The following is a 21,463-nucleotide window of genomic DNA, read 5'->3' on the forward strand; positions in this document are numbered from 1 at the left end:
TCAAATTTATACCACTTGTTGTCAAATAATGAAATTCACCTATATATATTTTACATATATTTATTATGTATTTACATTTTCTATTTTACAGCCTATCTCACAATATTAGCCTACTTTTATTAAATAGATAAAGTAGCCTACTGTGCAAAAGTTTGATGTATGATTTTCTTAATGTTTTTGTCTCTTTTGCTCACCAAGGCTGTATTTATTTGATGAAAATACAGTAAAAACAGTAATAATTGGAGATATGATTACAATTTAAAATAACGGTTTTCATTATGAATATATTTTAAAATGTACATTCCTGTGATGCAAAGCTGAAATTCCTCCAGTCTTCAGTGTCACATGATCCTTCAGAAATAATTTTTAATATGCTGATTTGCTGCTCAGGAATGCCACTTTTGATCATTTCAGTGAGTCCTTGCTAAATAAAAGTATTAATATCTTTCAAAACCAAAATAATCTTACTGACTCTGATCTTTTGAATGGGTAGTGTATATAGTAATCAACATCATGCCGCAAAAGATCCACTGAGCTTGACATGCTCCTTAAAGGCAGAAATAAATGACATTTTGGACTTTAAAATGCGGTATACAAGGTTGCAATGAAAATATTATTGTTCTGTCATTGACAGAAATATGAAGGCCAAACAAAAGGAGAACTTGACCGTTCAGGAAAGACTGTGGTTTATACCACTGCACCAAACATTTCATGATCAAATTTGGTGATTTACAAACTGGCCCATTTTGATGAGATGATTGGGGACAGAGGAAGTGTGCATTGACCTCTTTTTCCCCTCAAAGTGTTCACTGCGCTCCTGAGATGCTCGATTGTGGTTTACAGCTGTTTAAACACAAAGATATTCTCACTGTGGTCAGTATAAGGAACCCAATTAGGCAGTAAAGTTAAACTGTAGAGGGGAATAAAAACTAGAGGAGGATCCAAGTCAGTGAACTGAGGTGCCTGCTGCAGTTGCCAGGGGTCGCCATGAAGTGGAGCCATTTGGCATTGAATGTTATTCTGGTGGGATCCGGGAGCTTTATTTCCCGCTCCATACACTGGTGTTACCCTGATTTATGGGCAACGGGGTTTATGATATGAAACGTGTCAGTTTTAGGTTAAAACTCATGAGAAGGTGAGAGAGAATTCACAAATATATCACTTGTCACCACATAAGGAACACGCAGCGAGTTTGGAAATCCCTTTTTTCCGATAACAAAATCTGCTTCTCAGGTGAACCAGCCTCACACAGCTGTACTGGAAGACTAGAGAATATTGTTTCCATTGACTTAAAGTACATACTGGCTTTTTATTATTATTATTATTATTATTATTATTATTATTATTATAAAACTGTATGTGCTGGAAAGGCTAATTCATTTTAGTGAAAGAGTTCATCTGGACAGTTCACATAAAAAGCATTAGGCCTATAGGTCATCTTTTGTGCTGAAAAAATATTTTTGTTTAATTATAAAAAAAAAAATCAATAAAATTATAGAATAGTTTAATTATATACATTTAAAAGGTTTTAATTAAACTTTTTAGGTAAACCATCTTTTTTGCACTAGAGAAAAAATATGGCTCTGGTTTAGTTATACCAAATATCATTACTAAATATAATGAATATTTTATAAGATATTGCCCCAAATATATTAACTAATTTCAGTGCAGTTCCTAATTTTTTATTATTAATTGTTTTTTAAGTGTGTTTCTGTTTCAAAAGAGCTTAAATGTAGTTTACATTACTAGTAGCTTGGTGAACTAGTTTAAAAAAGGAGCTTAAATGTAGTTTTACATACTTTAAATTACTATAGTAGCTACAAGTTTGGTGGGCTAGTTAAAAAGAAGCTTTAATGTAGTTTTACATACTTTAAATTACTACTTGCTGAACTTAAAAAGAGCTTATATGTAGTTTTACATACTTAAAATCACTAGTAGCTAGGTTTAAAAGTAGGTTCTCCAACAACGTAAGAGTAAAACAAAGTAGGTCTCCTTTTCTCAGTTGCTGGCATTCACGCTATTTATGGACCATGATAACAACTTTAAGGCTTTTGGCTGTTTTATTCTGGTCTAAAACATGGTTTGACCTTGAATTGCTTTTCTCTTTTATATTTCTGTTGGTTTGACGATGTAAAATTTGACCTCTTCTGTGGAAGTTGGAAAGAGACATCTCAAAATGTGGACCGCAGTGATGTGAAGATAACCCCAGTGGACATTTATTCAAGCGCTAGTGTTATTTTGACTGAGGCCCTGTCCCAAATGGCACACTCCGGACTTGTGGACTTCCTCAGAGTCCACACTTCGGTGACGTCATGTAGTGCAGACCTATAGGGCCCTTAGCGCGAGTCCGCGAGGGTGCATTGAGAGGTATTTTGGGACACTCGATCGTCACGCCGGAAACAGGAAGAAGGTCTGGTTGACTTATCCCTCTCCATACGGAGCTGAATAAACTTAAAGGTCATCTCATCAGTCCCTTTATTAGAAAATATCACAAATATCATTAAACAAATTACAGTCTTTAGCATAGAGAACAGGATTAATTTTAATTTCCCAAATAATATGTCCATGTGAAATACACAGCCTGCTTTTACAGTTCTATAATTGTAAATGCCACCTGGGCATTAGAATAGATGTCATGGTTATTTAAATGATAAATACATTTGTACATAATAATACATAATGTTAAATTTTAACACAAAATTAAAATGAGTTTAAGAAAAATGTATAGGTTTCAATATTCATACTACGTTTAAATGACTCATAAAGCCATGACATTCGGTTCTATTTATGTAATGAATCATAATGCGATCGTATTATTTAACGCGCTATTATTATGTTTGAGATATCAACTGGTCGATAATGTTTGTATAACTGTAAGTAACAACTGGTAAAATGTACGCCTATGTCATAAAAAACATTGATACTTTTACACTTAAATATTCTCTTCTCAGCCATGTTTACAGTCCGTGAGCGAAATATCCTCCCATCTGTTGTCTGATTGGTCTTTCGCAAGGATTCCTGGGTAGTTGAAGTGCGTGGAGCCTGCTTCTATGCGGGCTTCGCGGAAGACCGCTTCAAGGGTACAAAGGGGGCGCTGCTGAGCACACTTCGGAGCGTTAAAATGCTGAATGGGACGGCCTACGGACTCGTAGACTCGGCGAGCACGCGCATTTCAAGTCCACGAGACCGAAAGTCCACATGAAGTGCGCGATTTGGGACAGGGCCTGATTTGAAGTCATTTGTTATTCTTCCTGGTTTGCGCTGGCCTGCTGCAGAATCTGTTTTCAGTGGCGTACATCCATCTGCTTTCTCTGGGCTTCCGGTTTAATTCTCTTACATTTAATTCTCTTACTTTTTTAATTCTCAACAGGCGCTCAGCTGAGGGCCTCGTCTAACCTGGATCTCCACTTTAAAACTCACCAGCCTGTCAGAAGCATTAATATTTCCTTGGGCACCTGTGAGTTTACAGATAAATGACTTTCAATAACACTCTGCATTCAAAAAAGAAACGCTTTTCAGTCGTATTCTTATGCCATTTATCATCTTTAAAATATTTTTTTTCTTGCTATAACCTTGTTGTACATACAGTACATATAAATGTTATTTTATTAAATAAATGTATACATTCTGCACCAAAATCTCATTCCCTGACGTAACAGAACAAAAATAGCGTTGCTGTTACGCAACTGTAACGCCTGATTGACTTGCCAAGCAAACATTACTTGTGTACTCGAGGTATGTACATATTTGTATTCATGAGTCTTTTTTTCTATTTTTCCATTCTATTTGTATTAAACCTGTTCACAACTTCTTGTATAGCAGCTCTAGAGAATATATGACCTTCACACCGGAGACATGAAATCCTATGTATGACGGACGGATTTTCTCTTTTAGAAGCCTGGTGAGGTTTTTAAGAGCTGTTTTATATCCACACGGGGGCAGCAAACCACAGTTTTGAACAAACAAATCCAAAACTGCCTCATCAGTTGTTACAAACTTTTGCATGAACTTGAAAAAGTTTTAATCCAATTGGACCAATCATAAGGGTCAAAATTGGACTCTTAAAATCTGAAAGTTGAATAAATAGGCTTTCCATTGATGTATGGTTTGTTAATAAATGACAATATTTGGCCAAGATACAACTATTTGGAAATCTAGAATCTGAAAAAAAAAAACCTATAAAATAGTCTAAATGAAGTTCTTAGCAATGCATATTACTAATCAAAAATTATATTTAGGGTAGGAAATTTACAAAATATCTTCATGGAACATGATCTTAACTTAATATCCTAATGATCTTTTGGCATAAAAGAAAAATTGATAATTTTGACCCATACACTGTATTGTTGGCTATTGCTACAAATATACCCAAACCACTTATGACTGATTCTGTGGTCCAGGGTCACATATAGGTTTTTAAATTGAATATAATATTATTACTAATCACCTCACAGACATTTCAAAGACCGTGTCTAATAATGGGGTATGAAAATCCCTTTATTTAGGTTTTACAGATTGTGATACAAAGTGTATTTATTATGAGCTCCAGGATACAACTAATGGGCATTCAAAGTTTTAAACCCTGCTGAAAAATGAAGCTTCAGCTAGTTTTAAAGCTGGTGTGTAGCTGGCTCATGCTGATTAGGTGGACAACCACCCAAACTAAACCCGTTTGGACCAGCAACAAAATAAGTTTGTATGACCTGGTCATACCACATGATCTCATACCCAAGATGATGGTCTTCCAGGTGTCCACCTGCTAGTCAAAAACATAAACCAGCCTGAATCAGAGAGAAACAAACTGTGTCCTTCCATAACCAGGTGCTTTTAGAATCAAACATTTTCTATCCACGATAATCCTCAGGTATTCGTTCTCATGCAGATCTTTTTATTCAATGCTGTACATTCAACTTAACAAGAATCTGTGGAAGTAAAGTTTTGTTCATTAGTCTGTTTATCTCTCCAGGCCCTCTGGAGATTCATTTTGCTGCTTCTCAGATTCCTGCTCGTCCTTTTCCATTTGTTCCTGCTCTTTGGTGTCCAGTTCCTTTAGTTTTTCCTCCACGTCTTTGGGAATCTCCACCTCCATCAGATTCTCCATTCCCGCCTCCGGCTCGTCTCCAATCAAAACCTTAATCAAATTCACACAAAATTGCACATGAAACCCTAATGGACCTCAATATGTTCCTTCAGAGTCGCATATTGAAAGAAAAGTGGTAATGACGCAGGACGGGAGCTAATGAGATGCCAGACTGCACTTCACTTTTAATGTCATTCCCAAGTAGCAATTTCGGGAACCCGACAACATGGAAAAACTTCAGTAACTTGATAGCTGTTAAAGCCGTGTTAGTTAAAAACTGCTGCATAATGAAAAAGCGCCCATTAATCCTGGATAAATATTAGCCTGGTTCTGCGCTTGGCATATTAGCTGTTTTATTGACGCTAATTAAAATGGTTGGGTTGAGGCAAATGGCCGAACCACTGCTTCTGGCCTGGAGCTCAAAAGGGATCTCCCAGACGTTATGGAGAATATCATGCTTTAATGGGAGACCCTGTGACATCTTTTCCATGGGGCTGTACCCAAATATACGCCTGCCACGGTGCAAGGAACAGGCTTTTTCCACCAAATTAGTGTCTCTTGCTGTTTTCGACCAAACTCATAAATCCTGGTTTTGGAGAACTGGAAGTGATCTGCCTACTGTCTGGGGTCTTCCAAAGCACAACAATCCACATCTACAGAAAACGATGCATGTGACGATCTTATAAAACTGATGCAATAGAGATGCAATCGCGCAATTGGATGGAACTGCCTTGATTTGAACCTAATGAGCTAATAATGTGTTACACTAAGCGTAAACAACACACTGTGCCCACAAATATAGCCATCTTGAATTCGTTTTTTGTCCCCCAGTAAGCTCATTGCAATGTTGACTGGGAATGCTTTATCCACGAATGATATAAGCATTGCTTCCTTAAATGTTTTCATACCTGGACGAGTTTCTCACAAGATGAAATCACATCTGGATCCTTCTCCCATTTGTGAAACTCTCTCATGATGGGATACACGTTCTTGTTCTTTATAACCTGTCGGCCCACTTTAGTAGCTGTAAGCTGAATATGAACAGATAATTAATAGCTAAACATAAATAAATTAAAATATAGTGATAATACCATATTTTAGAAAGAAATTAATGCTTTTATATACAGCAAGGACCTATTAAATTGATTAAAAGTGGCAGTAATGAAATTTATACTTTGTTCTGTTCAAGAATCCTTAAAAATGTAGTTTGGTTTCCAAAGAACTATTAAGTAGCACAACTGTTTTCAACATTAAAAATAATAAGAAGAAATGTTTCTTGAGCAGCAAATCAGCAAATTTGATTTCTGAAGGATCATGTGACACCGAAAACTGTAGCAATGATGCTAGAATTCACCTTTGCATCACAGGAATACATTCGATTTTAAATCGTAATATTTTACAATGATACTGTTTAACTGTATTTCTGATTATATAAATGCAGCCTTGATGAGACTTTTAAAAACGTTCTTAAAATTTTAAATATTTGAATGGTTGTGCAAGTCATTTACGTCAATACAGACAAATGATAGATAAAAAGATTTGAGATGCTGTTCTTACAAGCATCAGGGTTTCTAAGAGCATCTTGCGGATATCAGGATCATCTTCTCTCTTTTTATCCTCTGGTAGGTACTGCAAGTCCACAGGCAAACCTGTAAACGCAAATAAAAATCTATTAAATGTAACTTATGTAATTGTTGTATTGTTACAATAGTAGCACGTTAATCAAACACTTCACCTTTAAAACATATTAAGAAGGAAAAGTGGTGCTTGCTGTCATTATCCTATCACTTAGAATAGAAACAGCATGTCTCTTAATATTCAAATCTCAAACCATTAGTAAAAATCATGCTTGCCAACACACTCTTTATTAAATTAGATCGTATGTTTGGGCTTTAGTTTTACAGACTTTGAAAGGGTTTCAGAAAGGTCGAATAAGGTCACTTATTAACCAATACATTTTCTCTCCTATTTTGGTCAGAAAGTTACAAGTGGAAAATATGGTGCATATAAACTCTTCAAACAGCTTTTATGAAACCGCAAACTTTGAAACAAAGATCCTGGCCTAGCAAATTCACACACCTTCCTGCTGTAATGGTGGCAATTCCACTTTGTTCATTCCATTTTCCTTACACATGCTGTGGGAAATACAATTAACAGTCAACATGTGTATCATCAAAATGAGTAAACAGCACCACCTACTGGACAAACGAAAGAAACGTATTGCTTTTCTGTTTCTTCACTTCAAACAAAAATCGTTCTTGGATAAGGGGCCTGTACCATGAAGCTGGATTAGCAGGCAAGGTAAATTTCAGTTTAGTTTGCACCAATCCTGGGTTTAGGTACCATGAAAGTGCCTTGGCTTTTAGCCCCCCCCAAAAAAATGCCCCCAGTTTCTCTTCATACAAATTAAGTGGTCACTATAAAGTACCTTAAAAAATAAAACAAAATTGTCTGGCTTTAATGATAATTACAATTTATTTACATATGATTTATCTAATTATAATATGGTTTGTTATTATTAATCCATTACACGCAAGTACCTTTAGTTAATGGTTATTATAAAGCATTTATTTTAAATAAATATATACAGATCATATGCCATAAATAAGTGGTAGAATCAATAGATAACACTTCAAAAATGGCTTCATGTGACCTTACATGTTCGAGTCTCTATCGCTATATATTATCAACTATATAAAATAATTTCACAAGATTCACTTGTGACTGCACTAATAGAGCAAGATAATTTCATTAATTTCTCCTCTTTTTTTTCCAAGTACTTCCATGTAAATACGTTTAAATTCCTCGTATTCTTTAATATCTTAACCTTTAACAAAGGAGATTTGAATCTCACTGGCTCTCTCGCTAGAAGTGAATCACACTTGCTTTGTTGCGATTGGCTGTTCACCATGATGTCACACATTCATTTCCACCTGCTCCACAAACTCAGGATCAAAGCCTGAGTTGACAAAGAAAGTTGATCCTGTAACTCTGAATTTGTTCTGAACTTGTTTCATAAAACTAGTTTACCAAATAAGCCAGGTTTATTTCAGTTAGTCTGACGACTTGTCAGCTGATTTGGTTCAAAATAAGTCAGACTTACTGAAATAAACCTGGCTTATTTGGTAAACTTGTTTTCTGAAACGTCCAGATGATGTAAAAAGCATCACCTTCATTCTCTTCCTCCGAGAGCTCCTCTGGTCCAGCCAACGGTAATAAAAGGTACGGTAAAATATCCACCGCATCACTGAGTAACCACTCATGATGAGCTGTATGGACAAAGGGCATGTTTAATGAGAATTAAATGCATTTTTGTTAACTTGTCTTTGACGTATTTTTGCATTGGCTTTGCTTTCAATTATGAAATCTGCAACAAATCAAATCACATGCTATTTACATTTAATCATTTAGCAAACGGTATTACCATAGATAACTAAGCCAATCACAAGCGTTAAGATATCATTTAAAGATATTAGAATAACTCTTACTATAGTCAAAGCAGCAATTTCTGAGTGTTCCCACCACCCCTCCTCGCCTGGTGATCGATTCCTTGTACTGTGTGTACGGCAGGAGCCTCTGAATCACACACCTGTAGAAACACACATGAAACAATCACGACTTAACATTTTATTACTGTCATACTATCTTGTACCACTGCATCACTGTGCTTTTGGAGAGGTACCATGATATTATAATGTTTTTTGACAAAACCATAACAACACCATATTTTAGACAAGTACCAAGGTAATATATATATATATCATGATAATACCATATGTTGAACATGTACTATGGTAATACTTTAAAAAATATAATGTTTTTACGCATACCATGGATTTGGAAATAGTAATATGATTAGTACAGTGTAATTTTTTTCATGTAATCATTCAGTACTGTAGTAGTATTATTAGAACAGCTTACCTGTCCCTGTTCAGAATGAAGTGTCGTGCCTCGGGCAGCTGTGTGAGGTTGGACAGCAGGGGTCCCAGATAATGAAGTGAAGCTTTCTTATTGAACCCCTCCGTGCAGAAGATCTCCACCACTTTGTCCAGTCCAATCTCCTGCTCCTGCAGAGCGCTGAACACATCTCGACACGTCCGCTCGTGTCGGCTCAGGTTACTGAGGATAGTACAGATGCGATCTGCAAACATGTACTCTGGGTCCAGGAGGTTCTGGAACAGTATGGACAGTAAGTCTGTCTCTTTGATCAAAGGGTGGTGAAGAGTCTCGTCCGCCGAGAGGTTAATCAGAGCGTGATAACAGTCCTTGACAATGGCGATGGAGGGGTCGCGGGTCAGAGTAACCAAGGCTTTGAGGAAGTCCGGCTTGGACCGCAGGTACCGGCACCCATCCCGGTTTCCTGTGAGGCCCAGGATGTAACCCGTGGCCTGACCTTTGACATCAGCTCTCATCTCCAGAGTGAGAAATGACAGCAGTTCTTTAGCTTCACCATCACTAAGCATTGTGGCTAGGTCTGTTGACAGACTTTGTTTTGTTTTTTTTAATCCAAACTGCAAAAGAAAAAAAAAACAGGCTAAGCATTAGCTTAATAATAACATTTAGACATCTAGAATCACAAAATTAGAAATACAAATAATATAAATAGTACAAAAAAATAAGAATTTGATTGAATTAAAATATATAACAAAATTTAGATTAAAAATAGAATAAGAAAACAAATAACACATTTTACAGTACAGTGCTATTTTGAGATGAAAAGCCTAATAATTTAACTGAAAATCCAAGTAATATTTTCCAAGTAATAGTAAGACAAATAAATAATATTTTAAGAAACCATATAGATGCCTTTTAAATTGTGGGATTGTAGGAGAGTAAGTTAATCATTTTTGCCTATATTTGGCATCTGAAATATATATATATAAAAAAAAACTGCCCTAGTGTATCTCAAAGTGCCATGGCAACACAGTACAGTTTTTTAAAATAGTCAAAATTTATGACGATAGTACATTGTGTGCACTACAATGCTTCAAAAGTATAATTATAACAACTGATCATTACATGTTTACAATATTCAACTGAACGTGTAAAATCAAAAATCAGATCAGCGATCTACAACTGTAAAAAGCATGTTTACATATGTTGTATAAAACAAAATCTTTTTTTTTTTTTCGTTAACAAATTGCATTTGTTGAAATAGACTATACATACCACATTCACGATAAAGAACACATGTGCGTGGAATATAGTTCCTGCTTTAAGAATTGACATTTCGCTTATCCAATCACACTACAGTTTACTCAAATATTCCCGCCCTCTTTTTGACGCACTAGCATATGATTGGACGATGACCTCCAGGCTCTTCTTCTCGCGCTTTGTGATGACGCAGAGTGAGTGCTTGTGTTTGAAACATGGCAGCAGTTCAAGTAAGCGAAGCAGAGAAGGTTTATATTATGCATGGAGTCCGAGTAAGTAAAAACGCACGTTTGATCGTTTAGTTTTATTAAAAGTGTTATGAAAAAAAATAATTTGAACATCCTTAAAAGTCTTATGTCCTCATGTGGTCTGTGTTGTGTTCTTGCTGTATGTATGTGCTGAAATACATATCGTATTTCTAAAATGTGCCTTTTATTCCTATTTCAAATTCGCTTGATATGTAATCAAAAGGCAGTTTGACAACTGTTCTGGTGTACTGTCTCTGTCATTCAGAATAGAAACATTTTTCTGCGTGGTGGCAATTTGACTAAAGCAGAAAACCCCTGTAGAAAATAATCAAATGATGTTATCACTTTAACCTGATTTTTTTCTTAGACATCATAACATGAGGATTAAATAATGACCTCTGTTGCCAGGATGACCTGAGACTGGACGGGCGAGGATGTGAAGACTACAGACACATGGAGATCGAGACGGATGTGGTGTCAAACACTGATGGTTCTGCTAAAATCAGTCTTGTAAGCTGAATTAAACAGTCTTCTATGTGAAAATCGCACCAGCATGTTTGTAAATCATTATGTTGTGTGATGTGTTTGACAGGGTCACACAGATGTTCTTGTAGGAGTAAAGGCAGAGATTGGGAAACCCAGAGCCATGGTACCAGATGAAGGCTATCTGGAGTTCTTTGTGGACTGGTGAGGGTTTAAAGATCATCACATTAGACATCAAGCATGCACCATGACAGCCATACCAACATAACTGTGCAAAATATCATAATTATAAAGCATGAAGTACTTTACATGGAGTTTAGACCCTATACAGTCTACGGTTTAGACACATTCATGTGTATATGCATATTGAGCTATATTTTTATTTACATACTATTATAGTATTTATTAATGTTTTGAATTGTTTTACATTGTTTTCTATTTTAATTCAATTTAATCTTATTTTAGTTAGTTGCCGAGGCAATATTTCAAAGTTTACAAATGTACGTTTTTAATCTAATATTTATATTTGATATTTATTTCAGCTTAATTTCACAGTTTTTATTTTTTTGTATTAATTAACAACAACAACACTGGTCTGGAAAAGTCATCGTATTTTCTGTAGTGAATATATTTATGGTTTGGTGTAGTATAGAATGTTTAATAACTAAAAGTTAGTTTTAAGCAGATATATTTAGTACATCTCAGGGTCATTTTTATTAAATTTTAAATTTTATTTATTTAACTAAAAAGTTTAATCATTAAATAGTGTAAGTTCATTGGACTAATGGATAAGATTCTGAGATACCCATTTAATAAGACAGTATGCAGTTTTTTTTTTTGACAGTTTAGTCCATTTATTGATATAGTGGGAGTGGTAATTGACCTGTGCAGGTACTTCAGTGTATGAATATGCAATTTAGCAATGAATATACATAGATGATGCATGTTTATATGTTCTTGATATGCAAGCTGATGTTGGTTGCTGATGTTGCTTGTGTAGCTCAGCAAACGCCACTCCAGAGTTTGAGGGGCGTGGAGGGGAGGAGCTGGGGGTGGAGCTTAGTAACACACTCTATAAAGTGTTCAACAACAGACACAGCGTGGACCTGCGTTCCCTCTGCATCTGTCCGGGAGAGAACTGCTGGGTGCTATACGTGGATGTGTTGGTGAGTGACTTGAAGAGGGCGAATGAATGAATGAAGAAATAAATATTTCATTCAATACTAGGAAATATTGTGATCTCAATTTACTGTTAATTTATCATTCGTTTAATTATGTATGCAGCTGCTGCAGTGTGATGGAAACCTGTTTGATGCCATATCTATTGCGATAAAAGCTGCTCTGTTTAATACACGGTAAGTAACCGCATGCCGTTTCCATTAAAATCCTGACAAACCTGTAAGCTTTCTATTGGGCAATTCTAAATCTGTGGCAGGCAGTGTTATTTTTTTATATTACTTATATACTTTTTTTTTATAAATATTTTATTTGTGTACTTTCAATTTTTAGGTTATTTTCGAGTTTAAGTTTGAAACTTTTTTTTTTTCCGTGGTACATTAATAGACATTTTTGGGGGCTTTTCTTTTCTCTTGTGGAAATAATATAAATTTCATCATTTTTATGTGTGTATGTGAATGATTGAATATATTTTATTCTTTAATAATATTGTTAATATATTGTATACAATTCAATGAAGTATTGTTATTAATCCTGTTTGAATCTTGCTGTTTTTGAGTTTGTCTTTGATGCTGTAAAATGTAAAAAAAAAAATTCTTCCAATATTTTTTTATTTCAGCTTTAATTAATTTAACAAAGGTGATTTTTAATAGTTTTCAGTTTTAGATAACAATAGCAACATAGTTTCCAGGCCTGAAAAAGTCATAGAACTTTCTATAATTATTATTATTATTATTTTTTATTTTTTTGTTATACTCTACAATATTTTAGAACTATGCTAGTTTAGTTTAAGAGGTTTTCTTGAAAGTAAACCGTAAACTCTGGTGTTTTTTTGTGTGTTTGTGTTTTGAACATATTATTTCTTTATACTTAATCATTTAACCATTAAAACGTACAAATTCCAAGGATTAATATGCCAGATACAAATATCAGTCCACCCTGGGAGTCTCTATAAAATGATTTTAAAATCTTTTATGCAGTAATCCTAATTAGAAAAGTCCTTGAAATTCACTGCTTTAACATTGTGGAAACCCCAAATGAACAATGAGGAACTTATCTACATCCCCTTTGCCCTTTCCTCAAACAGAATTCCCAAAGTGCACATATCTGAGGATGAGGAGGGAGTGAAGGAGATCGAGCTGTCAGACGACCCTTATGACTGCATGCGGCTCAATGTGGAAAATGTGCCGTGTATCGTAACCCTCTGCAAGGTACAGCACAGCCTGGAGCCGTTACCCACAATGCACTCATCTCATGTTTAGTTCTGTGTTTCTGTAGCTTCTATATATCGGATGTATGTCTGTGTTTCAGGTTGGTCACAGACATGTGGTGGACGCCACGCTGCAGGAAAAGGCCTGCTCTGTGGCCAGTCTCCTGATTTCAGTCACACACAGAGGGACGGTCACGTGCGTCAGGAAAATGGGAGGAGGAAGTCTGGACCCAGAAAGTATCTTTGAGATGACAGAGGTCAGATAACTTCTAATTCTCCCTAACTATAAGTATTATCCCTGTAAACTAAGCCTGATATATTAAATGATAGTCAGATTGTATTTATTTATTTATTTTTGAACAGTTGAATCTTTAAACAAAATATAAAAGAAAAATCTTTACAGAAAAAAGGTTGCATGTGTGTTTTTTGCTGAGTATCTTATTTGATACATCAGGCTTTTTTGCTCATAGTATGATATATGCTATATATATATGTGTATGTGTGTGTAGGCTTTATAGGGCTAAACTTTGGTGCTATATTACAGAATGTCATGCAGCTGGTGCTGTTTATATGTCTGCTTATATATCAAAACAGATTGGAGCTAACAAATGAATTTTCTATTTTGTTTCTCTCACACATTAAAAACCAGGTGTTTTTCATTTGTTTAATAAATGCTTGTCTCCTGGTTTGGAGTTTCTGTTGACTGTTTTGGTGTGATCATGTTAAAGGCTGGGAAGCGTGTGGGCAAGGCTCTTCATGCGCCTCTCATGGAGCTGCTGCAGAAAGAAGAAAGTCTTGGCAAGAAACGGCAGAAAGTGGGATTCCTTGGATAGCTTCCTGTTTTGTACCTTTTTTGTTTGTTTTTCAAATAAATGAGCTAAATTTTCTATGACGTTTGTCATGTCCTGCTTAAAAACTCCCAACTAACGTAGAATCCCATCTAATGTGAGGTTATATAAGATTATTGCTGTTTTTATTTTCATTTTTCCATCTGTCATTTAATGACTGAACTCAGACTAGCTCTCAGACTGCAGTGTTTAACAGAGGACTGAATGTTAAACGATTCTTCTCTCAAATCAGATTTTTTTATATATATATATATATATATATATACATTTTGAGCTATTTGAGAGAAATTTGAGCACCTAATTTTTTTTTTTATAGCTGAATTTAATAGATGAGTAGAAAAGAATACCCAGAATCCTTAATGGAATAGTTCATCCCCCCAAAAACGGAACATTTGCTGAATATTTAATTGGTCTCCGATCATCCAAGATGTATATGAGTTTGTTTTTCATCAGAACAGATTTGGAGAAATTTAACATTGGATTACTTGCTCACCAATGGATCCTCTTTTAGTGAATGGGTGCCATCAGAATTAGTCTGAACAGCTGTAACCCACACAACTCCGGTCCATCAATTGAAATTATTTTTAGTGAAAAACAGTGTGTTTGTAGTAAATAAATCCATTGTTAAGGCATTTTGATTTAAAGCTGTTGCTTTCAGTCCGTAAACCATCTTTCTCCAGAGAAAAAGGCCATTCTCTCCTGATTCAGACAAGGTGATTTTTTTTTTTTGTTGGAGAAAGCAATTTTATGGATGGCAGACTCATTTCAGTAACAGTTTGGAGTTTAAATTTGTCTTTATGGATTTATTTCTTAAAAAAACATGGCTTTACGCTTCACAAGATGTTAAATGATGGACTGGGTTCGTGTGGATTATTGCGTTGTTTTTATCATCTATTCGGACTCTTCATTCTGACGGCACCCATTCACTGCAGAGGATCCATTGGTGAGCAAATTATGTAATGGTACATTTCTCCAAATCTGATAAAGAAACAAACTCCTCTACATCTTGAATGGCCTGAGGGTGAATCAATTTTCAGCAAATTTATTCTGTTCTTTTAAAGAAGTTGTGTTGGTGAATTTGTTTTTTTTTGGTATACATTTGTGGAATATTCGTAGACTTCTGTAAGTTCACAGGTGCTGTAGTCATTTTTTCCTGGGATGGTGTTGAGCTCACCCCAGTGTCCAGCAGGACGTCTCGTTTGCCACGTGTCGTCTGAGGAAGATCCAGCTGCTGTGAGCCTGGATATATTCCACCCCATAATAGCTTTGCTGCTTTCTGTGGCCAGGAGAATCCAAAACAAACAACCGCAATCACTGCACAGATAACAATATCATACACAAGAAGAATGCATGATGGGAAATGTGTCCTGAGGAGACCTTTAATGCTCCCGGACTCTCAGTGTGTATGAAGCAATTTGAGAACCTGCTTTTGTGTCCGAGTTAGTCAGTTCATTCTAAATATAAGTCCAGGTTTATAATCTTTATTATAACTCATAGGACCTTTCATGAAAGGATAGTCCACCCAAAAATAACTGAAGTTTTGTTTCCCTATGACTCCCATGATAGAATTTTCATTTCAAAACTATTGCTTTAAATGAGTGGGAAAACATACTGGGCAAAGAAACCGGGGCTAGTGGTCACACTTCGCCTAGATTTATGTTTTTTTTAATCTAATAATTAATTTTGATTGATTCAAAAAGTCTATTTCCACATACTTTTAGCAAAATTTAAAAAGGAAAAATAATTAAATAAAATTAATTATGACAAAGAAAATGTTTAAGGTAACAAAGTCTAACTCTTCTGAGCAAGAGATAATGTAATTAATATTTTATAAGTATTAAACAAAAAAACAATTACACTGTCCTGTTTTTGTCTAGAGAACATTATTCAACTTTTAACTTTTGTTATATACAGTTAATTGACTCTTGTTTTAATATATGTTATTGTGGCTTTGTTGTGTTCACATATTTATATAATTCAATAATATGATGATTGGAGGATATAATTCACAAAACTGATTCTGTGTGAAACCAGCACACGGTGTGTATTTTATGTAACACTTCTAGCCATGAGCTTTAAGTGTGAGGATTGTTGAGATGTGTGGGGGGGGGTCACTCCTCCTCTCTCCTCAGGATGAAGAACAAACGCACCAGGTTCTTACTACAGCAGTTTTTCTCTGTGAGCTGAGCTGAGAAGCAGAGCTCTCTCCTCATTCTCCAGACTTCACCATGAGACTCCGAGACGGCTGTCTTCTGCTGGGAGTCCTGCTGCTCCTCACACACACCTCACACCAGCAGAAACCCAATGCTAAAAAAGGTGAGACCGGATGATTTTTGCTCATTTTTGTTTGTAAATGCTGAAAAAGTTTTTTCTTTAAAGGAAAAGTCAACTCCGTTTCGTGCACAGTAAGCACTGATATGTTTAATACATCTGGGTGTGTTTTTAGTCTTAACACAACTCATTTTCAGTTTGAATCTGTTTAATACAACTGATTCTCAAGGTTCTCAAGTTTTAAAAATAGATGAAAATACAACTAAATGATTGCTATATTTAACATAATGATTATATGCATAATTTTATAAAGAAATATGTTCATTTAATTGCATTTATTGGAAGTCTTAAATATATTAAAATGCTATAAAATAGGTTCTAAATAAAAAATATATTCAAGAAAAAATATTTATTAATGGTGATTCTCATTATCATCCCACTTTTCAAAATCAGTATAAATTATAAAATAGGCTTAATTTACTTCATGCATAATTCTAGGGTCAAATAGTTTGTGTGTGTGTGTTTTCCTGTCATTCATGCTGAGATCTCTCTATCTATAAGACTCCAGCGCTGCTTTGAAGGACCTGCAACAGCAGATCGATGACATTGTGGTGGAACTGAATCTTCTAAAGGAGCAGCAGGCTCTGCAGACTGGTGAGAACTTCACAGAGTCTCCCCATCACACCTTAAATCCATCTGCATTAGTGAAGCATCTAGTATTTCTAACCTAGTCTATTTTACTCCAAAAAATGGGATTCTGTTTGGCCCCTTGAGCTAAAAACAAAAAACAAAATGTTGTACTTTAGACTGTGTCTTATTGTTTGGATTAGAGTTCTTACACTTACATAAGGCACATGGCCTCCACGTGTGACTTCTGATGATTTTTACAGCTTGTGTTTTCCCTGGAGAACACTGAGTCAGATGTCATCCAGTGTTCGATGTATGAGGAAATCTTGAGACAAATGTGTTATATTTAAAAAGATCAGAGGTGTAGCAATAGGGCAGGCAATTGAAATCGAAAATGTCATTATTAATATAACAAAGAACTCATATATCTACATCCCGACTCTTGTGTTACGCTGGATGTGCTTGCTTTTTCCTCATGATGCATCGGCTGCGGTTTTCAAACTGGCACAGTGCTTACTCGTGCATTTGCTAATTTAAACATGAAGAGAACTTATCTGTCTGGCAGCCATAAGTGGAAAAAAGCAATCAAGAAAAGGAGGAAAAGAGAAAAATTTCCAGCTTATTTTCATTTAATTATTATTAATTATAAAAAAATATATATAAAAATATTTAATGCATTATTTAATTATTATACCATTAATAATTAACTTAATTTGTAGTTAACTAGTCAAGTTTTTTTTAAATTTACCATACTAGGCTGTTGGAGTCTGGGCCTATTTATTTATAAATGACATGAGGCTTTGGGACTTCCTGCACTTGCTATACTTCGTAGTCATTTTATAATGTATCCAAAAGCAAGATGTGAAAAAAACTAGGGAGTTGAAATGGCATCTGAGCTAACGAGTGATCCTTCGCTGCTATCTACTGGATATAATTGTAATTTCAAGTCATTTTCATCTTAAGTCTTTGTTTCCCACCAGGAGATAATTTCCGTCTTCATGAATGAAAGTGAACATTTAAAGTGATTTTTTTTTGGAACAGTTAAAAAATATGTAATTATAAAGGCTTTAAATTATTATAATTGTTTAAAAAATGAGGGGGGGTGGGGTTTGCTCATCTTTGTCACCTATGGTTAGTTTGTGTCTCTGGGTCAATACAAATAAATATTACATTTACCTAGTTGACTATTTAGCTCTTCTACATTTAACTAGTTGAATTAACATAATTAGTTGTCAACTAATAAAACTAGTAATGCTGATAATTCACTTTCACATCTAAAAACAAACCTCAGGTCAACAGTGAACTAAGAGAGGCTGCCAGTTGTATCTTCTGCCATAAAGATGAAGATCGATATTTTGGTAAAGAATAAGCACTTTGTTTAAAAAAAATAAATAATGTTCTATTATATGTGTTTTAACTACTTGTTGTATGTTGTATAAATATATATCTAGGTAAGGAAGATATATTAACAAAACAATCTTTTAGAAGGGCCCCATCTATTAATTTTGCCTGGGACCTCCACTTCATCTTGGTTCGCCTCTGCATAAGAATATACAACTTTAATATTCTAAAAGTAGACCAATGAAACACAGGCCAAATATCACTCTTAAGTCCCTTAACTCTTGTATTATTTTATATATACTTTTCCCTTAAATTCACTCGTAATGTTCTCACTTATAATGTTATCATTTTCCACCTACCTTCTGACTTTCTTACTATTAAAAAATCTGTTTGCAATGGTATATGGAATATATGTAAATGAGCCCTGTTGTGATTGGCTGACATGTGCATATGGGCGTGGTTATCACGGCAGAGCAAGCTGCTTTTATATATAGCCTATATATATATATATATAGGCTATATATAAAAGCAATTTGATAAGGCATCATTTAGTTTAACTTTCTGAAACAAAATTATGAAGAACTCTATAGACATTTAAAAATAATAATAAAAATGACCAAATTACATTTTAAATTTAACGGGAAGTCGTGGTCTAATGGTTAGAGAGTCGGACTCCTAATCAAAAGGTTGTGAGTTCGAGTCCCGGGCCGGCAGGAATTGTGGGTGGGGGGAGTGCATGTACAGTTCTCTCACCACCCTCAATACCACGACTGAGGTGCCCTTGAGCAAGGCATCGAACCCCCAACAGCTCCCCGGGCGCCGCAGCATAAATGGCTGCCAACTGCTTTAGGGGAAGTCGTGGCCTGGTGGTTAGAGAATCGGACTCCCAATCGGACTCCCAATCGAAGGGTTGTGGGTTCGAGTCCCGGGCCGGCAGGAATTGTGGGTGGGGGGAGTGCATGTACAGTTCTCTCACCACCCTCAATACCACGACTGAGGTGCCCTTGAGCAAGGCATCGAACCCCCAACTGCTCCCCGCGCGCCGCAGCATAAATGGCTGCCCGGGTGTGTGTTCACAGTGTGTGTGTGTGTGTGTGTTCACTGCTCTGTGTGTGTGCACTTCGGATGGGTTAAATGCAGAGCACAAATTCTGAGTATGGGTCACCATACTTGGCCGAATGTCACTTCACTTCACTTCATTAAAATGAACTTATATTTAAAAAATGTATTTTGAATTTGTTTTTATTTTCATAAAATGGGAAAAATAAAAACAAACTAAAAATATTAATGAAAACCTATATTAGTATATCAATAATACTAAAATAACCCTGCTTTATTTTAAAAGAGCAACAAATGTCTTGGTACATTGCATAAGGCTTTTAAAAGACGCAAACAGAGAACCCAAACATGTGTCTTTGTTCTCCGCCAGTCTGTCTGAAAGGCACGAAGATCCCTGGTAAATGTTTTCTGGTGGACAGCGTGAAGAAGAGCTACCACACGGCCAGTGAAGACTGCATCGCCAAGGGAGGAATCCTCAGCACTCCGCTGTCTTCTGACGAAAACATGCGACTATATGATTACGTGCGCCAGAGCATCGGGCCGGACGCTGAAATCTGGCTGGGCATCAATGACATGCAGACGGAGGGCGTGTGGATGGACCAGGCCGGCTCAAGCATCCGCTACAAGAACTGGAAGCCCCCGCAGCCCGACGGCAGAAGCGCAGAAAACTGCGCCGTACTCTCCGGCGCTTCCGGCGGGAAGTGGCTGGACGAGAACTGCAGCGAGCAAAGAGCTTCCGTCTGTGAGTTCAACATCGTCTGAGATCATCCAGCGCCGGTTTGCATGATCTTAGCTGTCCTTTTCATTGCACAATCCTGCTTGCATTGTGTTTGCTCTGTAATTATATATTTTTCTTTTGAGGAGAACAGAGATTTGTCCTTTTTAAAAAGTGAAGTGACATTCAGCCAAGTTCTGAATAAAAAAATTTACTGCATAAAAATGTTCATGATCTACAATCAAAGACCAAACACTGTACTTAAAGACATTTTTGAACGGGCTCCATTAAGAAACCTGCCCAAGATGCAAAACAAACAAACACATTAAAGAAGTATTTCACACAAAAATGAAAGTTTACTGAGCCTCAGGCCATCCACACATCACAATAATCCACAAGTGATCCACACTGGACTCCAGTCTATCAATTAAAACTCTTGTGAAGAGAAAAGCTGTGTTTTTAACAAAACAAAATCATCATTAAGGTGCAAGAACTTGCCAAACCATTGCTAAAATAGATAATCCGTATGAATGCTTCCTCCATCTTGTCATCACATAATATATATATATATATATTTGTTTTGAACTGTTTTCACTTGTAAATACTGCTTTCCTCTTCTGATTCAGACAAGACAACTTTTTCACTGAAGAAAGCAATTTTTAAGTTATTTATTACAAATACACAAGTTTTTTCTCTTAAGACATTAATTGATGGACTGGAGTCTTGTGGATTATTGTGATGTTTTTATCATCTGTTTGGACTCTCATTCTGATGGCACCCATTCACTGCAGAGGATCCATTGGTGAGCAAGTGATGGTAAATTTCTCTACATCTGTTCTTGGATGGCTTGAGGGTGAGTACATTTTTAAGAGTTTTTAATTTTTTTAATATTCGTTCAAAATTATTGAATTTTGATGATATTTACAAAGAAGTCCAGCCACCTGATAAAATCGAGTTGAATGATGATTATTTCAGATTGCTAGCTTTGTTACTTGTTTATTTTCTATCAAACTAAATGTCTAGCCTGATATAACCTGAACGTATATTTTTATCTTAATAAAGTGTATAAAAAACATGGCTCTATTCTGCAGGTTTCCGCACAATTGAAATGCTCATTACATATTCATTAAATCACTTTCACTTGTCACTGAGTTTTGATTTGCCAACTCCATTCATCACATTTTGCCTGATAATGTGCAATATCGGTTATTGGTTGATAAGAAAGATTAATCATTATTTATCATTCTCAGT

The 21,463-nt window shown here is 35.7% G+C and overlaps 3 protein-coding genes across 3 annotated transcripts; 2 read left to right on the top strand and 1 right to left on the bottom strand.

The window, feature by feature from the left end:
* Positions 1-4,479: 4,479 nt before the first annotated feature.
* On the bottom strand, positions 4,480-9,591 carry hgh1 (HGH1 homolog (S. cerevisiae)). Its single transcript, XM_059555859.1, has 6 exons — positions 9,002-9,591; positions 8,569-8,669; positions 8,251-8,349; positions 6,638-6,729; positions 5,989-6,111; positions 4,480-5,131 (listed from the first exon to the last, which is right to left on the bottom strand). The coding sequence occupies exons 1-6, from the start codon at positions 9,541-9,543 to the stop codon at positions 4,955-4,957; spliced, it is 1,134 nt and encodes a 377-aa protein (XP_059411842.1). The 5' UTR covers positions 9,544-9,591; the 3' UTR covers positions 4,480-4,954.
* A 781-nt stretch (positions 9,592-10,372) lies between these two features.
* exosc7 (exosome component 7) lies at positions 10,373-14,238 on the top strand. Its single transcript, XM_059555860.1, has 8 exons — positions 10,373-10,506; positions 10,891-10,992; positions 11,075-11,169; positions 11,966-12,131; positions 12,250-12,320; positions 13,229-13,352; positions 13,453-13,608; positions 14,080-14,238. The coding sequence occupies exons 1-8, from the start codon at positions 10,450-10,452 to the stop codon at positions 14,182-14,184; spliced, it is 876 nt and encodes a 291-aa protein (XP_059411843.1). The 5' UTR covers positions 10,373-10,449; the 3' UTR covers positions 14,185-14,238.
* A 2,105-nt stretch (positions 14,239-16,343) lies between these two features.
* clec3bb (C-type lectin domain family 3, member Bb) lies at positions 16,344-20,365 on the top strand. Its single transcript, XM_059555201.1, has 3 exons — positions 16,344-16,515; positions 17,032-17,124; positions 19,868-20,365. Exons 1-3 carry the CDS (start codon positions 16,428-16,430, stop codon positions 20,257-20,259), a joined length of 573 nt encoding a protein of 190 aa, XP_059411184.1. The 5' UTR covers positions 16,344-16,427; the 3' UTR covers positions 20,260-20,365.
* The last annotated feature ends 1,098 nt before the right edge of the window (positions 20,366-21,463 follow it).

Source organism: Carassius carassius, chromosome 8 (genome assembly GCF_963082965.1).
Source record: "Carassius carassius chromosome 8, fCarCar2.1, whole genome shotgun sequence".
Classification (NCBI taxonomy): domain Eukaryota; kingdom Metazoa; phylum Chordata; class Actinopteri; order Cypriniformes; family Cyprinidae; genus Carassius; species Carassius carassius.